Source organism: Mus pahari, chromosome 3 (genome assembly GCF_900095145.1).
Source record: "Mus pahari chromosome 3, PAHARI_EIJ_v1.1, whole genome shotgun sequence".
NCBI lineage: Eukaryota > Metazoa > Chordata > Mammalia > Rodentia > Muridae > Mus > Mus pahari.
Genome location: NC_034592.1, coordinates 1,710,415 through 1,718,031, shown reverse-complemented (window position 1 = coordinate 1,718,031; position 7,617 = coordinate 1,710,415). Strand labels below are relative to the sequence as shown.

The 7,617-nt window shown below is 44.9% G+C and overlaps 1 protein-coding gene across 1 annotated transcript in view; it reads left to right on the top strand.

The window, feature by feature from the left end:
- The first annotated feature begins 732 nt into the window (after positions 1-732).
- St8sia6 (ST8 alpha-N-acetyl-neuraminide alpha-2,8-sialyltransferase 6) overlaps positions 733-7,617 on the top strand; it is a 137,380-nt gene continuing 130,495 nt past the window's right edge. Inside the window, exons 1-2 of the mRNA XM_021194592.1 lie at positions 733-1,442; positions 1,938-2,036. Of these exons, the coding sequence (XP_021050251.1) occupies positions 1,342-1,442; positions 1,938-2,036 (200 nt within the window). The 5' untranslated portion in view covers positions 733-1,341. The remainder of the gene's footprint in view (positions 1,443-1,937; positions 2,037-7,617) is intronic.

The window sequence follows — 7,617 nt, the reverse complement described above, 5'->3', positions numbered from 1 at the left end:
TTTCAACACACAAACTGGATGTTGACCTATAGCTACGAGAAAAGAAATATTTGAGACAAATTAATGTCAACGATTTACTTGAACAAAGAAGGATTCATGAATTAAGCAGCACTGGGAGACAGAAGAGGGGGCATCTACCCAGCAGTGGGCAGCAAGCTTTTGGGGGGCGGGCACAAAGTCTTAGTAGAGGGATTACCTGATTGGCTACATGTAGGTAACTGACTGGTGTGATAAGTTGGCTGCCTATGATTGGTTGGTCCATTTTTCTTTTATTGGTGAAATTCTAGTTCATTATAGTTCCAATTAGGTTCTGGATTAGGCAAGAACTTAAAATCCAGAGATCACCTCCATTGGCAGTAGGCAAATCTGTTTTTCTGAAAAACATTTGGTAAACAATGGTAAAACACTACAGGTTTTGAGAGCTCTAGGCTCGCAGTCACCACTACTCAATTCTGCCCTTATAAGCAGTCAATCTGTCACACAATCACATGCTCATCAATAATACAAATTACTGGACACAAAGATGTCCAATAAAACAGTTGTTTTAAAGCAAGCAGGACGAATCTGGTCAAAGGTGGGTGGACTAGTTGCCCTTGAAGATCTTTTGGTAATTTGGTTTCAAGTATCCACAGTACATCGTGGGAAGGTGCCATGCAATGCCAAAGTCTATTCAAATGTTACCAAGTCCCTGGCAGCTTTCAGACACGTGGGAGGATCCAACTGAGCAACTCGGTTTGCAAACTTTTTGAAGTGGGTCCTTTCTGCTCTTCTCTTCAGTCTTCCAGGTTCTAGCTCCGGGCCTCAGCTACACAGCAGAGTCGCAATGTGATTGGGTGGGTCGCTTGGGGCCAAGCACGCACTCGGGCGAAGGTGAGAGCAGCTGAAAAGTTGGAGCCCAATCAGCGCGGAGTTGAGCGCTCATGCCCCAACCTTCAGGTGACCCCGCGTGGCGGCGGCGGCAGCAGTAGGCAGAGGCAGCGGCGGCTGCTGCGACCAGAGCCCGCAGCGGTTCCGAGCGCCTCCGGTAGGACAAGCGGCGAGCTTGGAGAATCGTCATCCGCTAGCGGTCCGCCTGCTTCGGAAGCCGGGGCTGGCTTGGAAGAAGCGGGCGAGCCCGGACGCGGCTCCTTCGGCTCGGTGCCCAGCAACACTGTTGCAGGCTGGGCTCTGGGCAGCCCCCAGAGTGCGGGCCCGCGCCACCGCCTTTGAACGCTGGGGGTGTGCGTGGCAGCGGCCGCGGTGGCGGCAGCAGCGGCGGCAGTGACCGGAGCGGCGAGTCGGTGCCGCCCGGGCTGCGCTTCGCCCCGGCAGCTTTGGCGGCGAGGGCGCCCGTGGCTCAGGATGAGATCGGGGGGCACGCTGTTCGCCCTCGTAGGCAGCCTGATGCTGCTGCTCCTCCTGCGTATGCTCTGGTGCCCGGCCGACGCGCCCGCCCGCTCCAGGTAATTCCCTGGCCTCAACTCGCCCCACCTGCAAGGTCCTTTGCGCCTACGCTGTGCTCTGGGTGTTGCATCCCGGGGATCCCCGGAAAGATCCGGGTGACTGACCACTCTTAGACTTTTGACTAAGCAGCTCCTTGAGGGTAGGGTGGAGCTCAGGGGTCGCAGAGAAGCGACGCTTGGCCGGATGGCTTGGTTTGAAGTGGAAAGGGACACGTCGGGGTTGGGAGGGCTCAGGATAGTGCCTCTGTGGGCAAGGGAGCTGCGGAGCGGAACGTGCTGAAGAGGTTTCCCGCCAGGCTCTAGGACTCCCCCATTCTACTCCTGGTTTTGTCCTATGGGATCTTTCCTGCCTAACTTAAAGATTAGGGACCCATCCCAGGAGCGGGGGTGCACAAAGATGCTCTGGATATGTTTGTAGCTCAATGCCCAGTCGTCTGCCAGCCACACTGGCTTCCAACGCAGTGTAATAACTTAGTTTTCTCGCTGGCTGTGCAGGCTGTTGGTGGAGGGAAGCAGAGAGGAGACCAGTGGTACCTCAGCTGCACTGAAGACACTCTGGAGCCCGACAACCCCAGTACCACGCACCAGGAACAGGTACTAAGGCCCCTAGGGTCAGATGGACAAGGTCTGGGCAAGATTGCAAGATCCATGAAACTCGCTTGAGTGTTCTGTCTGTTTGTCTGTCGGTTGGTCTCTCTCTCTCTCTCTCTCTCTCTCTCTCTCTCTCTCTCNCACACACACACACACACACACACACACACACACACACACACGGGGGGGGGAGTCGCTCTACGCACATCAACCTTTTAAAACACATCTCTCCATATCAGCTACACTTTCAAAGATGGGTACTGAATTCTGTAGATAATGGTATGTGGAAAACCCCAGAGAAGACACTTGCCTATCTTTACTAAGAGATTTGGTTGGTGGGTTTTGTTTTCTGTTCTTTAAAATGCATCTGTGCTGAGACTGAAGAAATGCAATTGTCCTGGATGTCCAGAAATGTTTGTCCTGGATGAAAAAGGACTAACATTTCTTCCTTACTGTGGGTGGGTATTAATGTACAATAATTATTGGATATTTATTATTCTGATTATAGAAATATCACAACTTAATATAGAAAGCCATAGGGGAAATACATAAGAGAAATTAATATTAACTCAGAGCCCCATACCCAGGTATCATTTTCAGGTTGGGACTACTTTATGTCTCTGTAATGTCTGTTTCCTATATGTGAAAAGTACGTGTGAGATTGTACTTTGCGGTTTGTGTGACATCTTTTTCCCCTAAAGGATCATAGGCCTGAACATGATTTTACCACCTCCAATCAATGTTGCTTGTTATTAGTTATTCACCATCTTAATATTCTATAGTCTATTTAATAATTTCTTCTTTACTCATTTAAATGCTTTCCTATCTTCATTTCGTTTTGTTTGCTAGGAGACATTCTATTAAGCCTATCTTTGTATGTAAATCTTTATCTTCATTTCAGACTCATTTCCTTAGAAGGCCTGATAGGAAGTTGGATTATTAGGTCAAAATGAACGTGCATTTAACATTCTAAATCACATTCCTTTCCAAATGCTTCCTAGAATCAATTTCTGCTTCCACACGTCTCTGGAGCAGGCTGCGTCCTGTTCTGCTTTGCTATAACGATGGCAATTTTGTATACTGCCTCCCCCTCTCTCTTCCTCTTCATCCTTCTGTATATTCTTGGCTCTTGAATCCACCTTAATCTTCTGATTGCATGACTGGACATTGCTTTCCACACGGCTCTGGGCCTGATCCTCAGAAAGATCTGGATGTACTTGGAAGAAACTCTGCACTGAAGAATTATCACAGGCTGCCACAGGTACCTCATTGGAATTCCTGAGTCTGTTAGGGACACTAGGAGATCCTGGAGTAATGAAACCCTTGATAAAAAGACTGATATGTACTTGATTTCACCCAACTGTCTTGATTTCATGGAAGGAGTAGCTTTGCTTATGAAACGAGGGTGGGAGGCCTTCTGCCCACAAGTCAGTTGTTGAACTATTGTTCATCCTGGGGATTTCCTTTTGAGAAGTTCAAAAGCACATACTCCTTAGTTCTCTTGTCCCAGGTCTTTCCAGAGGTCACTAATTAATTTTTATTTCTTCAGCATCCTTCTTTTGAAAAATCTACTTGCTATACTTCTTGAACTAATATTGGCAATTTATATTTTTACTGAATATGGTCCATTTTTTTTTAAAAAAGATATTCTTCTTTTTTAAACCAGACTGCTGCATTTGTGACAAAAAAATCTCTTTGTCTTTGATCTATTTTATATCTTTCTCATTCATGATTTTTATTATTCGGGGAGTAAATTGTAATCACTACTGCTTGGCTATGTAGAGACATTGGCAGTGCTTTCATTTCTCAGCGGCCGGTCTCTGCGCTTCCTCGTTACTGACCTTAGCAATAACAACAGTAGCCACCATCCCTCGAATGCTTCTCGTGTAGCAGACACCGACCCAAGCACTTTATATTTATTAACTCATTTATGCTTTCCAACTGTTAGAAGAAACAGTTCTCCTCATTTTATAGATTGAGAAATTGAGACACACAAGATAATTTCCTGATGTCATAGAGTTGTGCAGCCAAGAGTCAAATCCAGGTCACATGGAGCCAAGAGCCTGTTCTCAAACTCCTTTATGTGTGCATGCGCGCGCGCACGCGCGCGCACGTGTGTGTGTGTGTGTGTGTGTGTGTGTGTGTATGTGTGTGTGTGTGTGTGCTTGTTCATATGTGCATGTGTGTGCTTATGGGTTCTGGACAAAATGGTGTGTGTGTGTGTGTGTGTGTGTGTGTGTGAGTTTGTGCATGTGTGCATGCGTGTGTTTATGGGTTCTGGAAAAAATGGTGTGTGTGTGTGTGTGTGTGTGTGTGTGTGTGACAGTTTAAGCAACTTTTTCTGATAATATCCATTCTCTCTTAAAGTACACACTCCATGTATCAGATTGCTTTTTTGCCACTTCTTGTTCCTCTAAGATGGCATCTAGATACATGGGCAGGGGGCACAAAGCTGGAGTTCAAAGGGCACGGTATGTTTTAATCCTATCTGCAAAATAACAACCCTTTTCTGTTTGGAGGCCAGCCCCCTAGTCACTTTTCTGTTTGATGGCCAGCTTCCTGTCAGTGACCATTATAAGAACTGCAGCTTGTGACTCTCTTGTTCTAGTTCAGCATTGCTCTTGCTGGAGTCCCAGAAGCCAGAGGGCATCCTGATACGACCTCCGTGGGATCTGCTGAAGATTTGCTTTCAGTCTGTCCTAGTCTGTCACTAAAATGTTTGCTTCTCTCTGTTGCAGGATATTAGATCATACTATGAACCCCGAGATTGTATTATTTACTGGAGACACCTGTTTTTAGTTATGGGTGTGGCTCAGTTCTAACACATGTGCTTAATCCAGCAGCTTTTTGGTTACTTTAAACAGGATTAAATAGAGTCATAAATCAAGAGGAAGAGCAAGCCACACTTGGCAGGGAGTGAATATGGGGCAAAACCATAGACACTAAGAGGAAGACAGGAGGACAAATAGAGAGCCACACAGAAAATAGAAGAAAGGAACATTCCATTTGAAGGGTTTTTGAGACAGTGTGGAGAAGGAGAAGTTCTCTTTTCTTTTGCGATGTTGTGTGGGGAGGAAGGTCAGCTGGCTGCTTTCTCTGCCTCTTTGAGCCAGCAGGTTTTCACCACAGCATCTGGCTTCCAAGTCTTCACTGGTAAAATCCAATGATTGCTTTTGTTGTTTGTTTGTTTGCTTGTTTTAAATTGGAGGAGGTAACAACCCCCTTCTGCCATTGCTACCTCAAACTTAACCCTGGTATAGTCCCAACCTTCTCTCAGTAAGTCAGAACCGACGGCTGGCTGCCCTTTTTGCCCCAATGTAAATGCAGCCTTGATTAAAACATAAGCTTTAATGGTAAGTTATGGGAAGTAGAGGGAAAGGACTGGGGAAGTGGCTGTCCAGTGAGGTGGTTGAATGGGAAAGGAGGAAGGTGTGTAAACGCCCTCTGCAAAGTTCAGTGGTAACTGCAGCAAGATCTGTTGTTTGAAGGGGAATTTTTTTTCTTTTTAGATATTTTCTTCATTTACATTTCAAATGCTACCCCCTTTCCTAGTTTCCTCTCCAAAAGTCCCCTATACCCACCCCCCACCCTGCTCCCCAAACCACCCACTCCTGCTTCCTGGCCTTGGCATACCCCTGTACTGGGGCATATAATCTTCACAAGACCAAGGGCCTCTCCTCTCATTGATGGCCTACTAGGCCATCTTCTGCTACATATGCAGCTAGAGACATGAACTCTGGCGGTACTGGTTAGTTCATATTGTTGTTCCTCCTATAGGGTTGCAGACCCCTTCAGCTCCTTGGGTACTTTCTCTAGCTCCTTCATTAAGGGCCCTGTGTTCCATCCAATAGCTGACTGTGAGCATCCACTTCTGTATTTGCCAGGCACTGGTATAGCCTCACATGAGACAGCTGTATCAGGTTCCTGTCAGCAAAATCTTGTTGGCATATGCAATACTGTCTGGGTTTGGTGGTTGTTTATGGGGCGGTCTCTGGATGGTCCTTCCTTTGAAGGGAATTCTTATGTCTCCTTTCTCCTTGTTCCCTTCAGGAAAACCTTTTCAGACTGTCCATGTACCCACGGGGTATTTCTAACTGCCTAAGAGAAGGCCACACATTAAAGACAGAAAAGAAGACACACTAAGAATTAACTGAGGCACACTAAGAATTAAAATATAACACTAAATTCTTTATTTTTCACATAAACTTTGTCAAAGTCTGTTCTGGGCATTTTTGGATTTACATCTCCTCAAATGTATTTCTGTGCTCCATTTTATTTGTAATTTTTAAAAAGTTATTCTTCTTTTCCAATGTCTTGAACTGCAGGGTTGAGTTTTTATGTGATTTTTCCTTTCTCCTTATAATGAAAAAGTTTAGTACTATACCTTTTCCTTGGAATGGGGCTTTGGAATCACTTTAAATTACATTTTTAAATGTGATGTTATGGATTGAACTCATAGTTTCATGCATGTTAGACAGTACCACTGAGCCATTTCCCTAGCCATAGACACATTCTAAAAGTTTTAAGACATAGTATTCAAATTTTAAATATATATATTATAATTATATATAAATACATAGTCTAGGGGCTTAAGGGTTGGCTCAGTGGCTAAGAACATGTACTGCCTTTGCAGAGGACCCAAGCTGGGTTCTCAGCATTCATTTTGAATGTTCCATGGTCACCCCTAGCTTCAGCTCTTGGAGCTCCTGGCCTCCGTGAGTAGTAACACTCACAAGCACACGTCCATATACAGATCCCTGTGCCCCATACCACATAATTAAAAGTAATAAAGCAAATATCAAATATATTATCAGTGGGGGACAAGAACATTTATTTGCAATAACATTTAAATCATCTTTGTTTTATCTCCTAAGCAGTTGAATTTTTCTTGAATATTAATATTTTCTTAAATGATATCAATTTCATTTTTGAGTATAAGAGAAACCAATCAAAATTCAGCTGAAGTATCAATGAGTGAGTTACTAAGTAGTCAATTATTAGACATGAGAAATTGGATGGTTAGCACAGATGTCTGAAGCAGCTAATCTGGAGTTTCTAGAATCCTTCATGGGAACTACACAAAGGCTCACTGTGGCTTGATACCCATTTGTAGCAGTTTACTCTGGGTTTTCAACATCAATGGTGATGAACTGGGGTCTTGTGGCTTCCTGGTGCTTTCTGGCCATCAGCAGCTACTCTGGATGATCTGGCTGGTTGGTGTCTGTCTTGGCCTACCTGCAGTATCTGAACAGTGAATTTTTCAGAATGTTGGGACCAAATCTTCACTTTTAAATTATTTATTTATTTATTTATTCATTTTTAATTTTTTGGTTTTTTGAGACAGGGTTTCTCTGTATAGCCCTGGCTGTCCTGGAACTCCCTCTGTAGACCAGGCTGGCCTCAAACTCAGAAATCTGCCTGCCTCTGCCTCTGCCTCCCAAGTGCTGGGATTAAAGGCATGCATCACCACGCCCAGCTTCTTCTTCTTATTTATTTATTTATTTTTTTTTTGGTTTTTTGAGACAGGGTTTCTCTGTCGCACGCCTTTAATCCCAGCACTCGGGAGGCAGAGGCAGGCGGATTT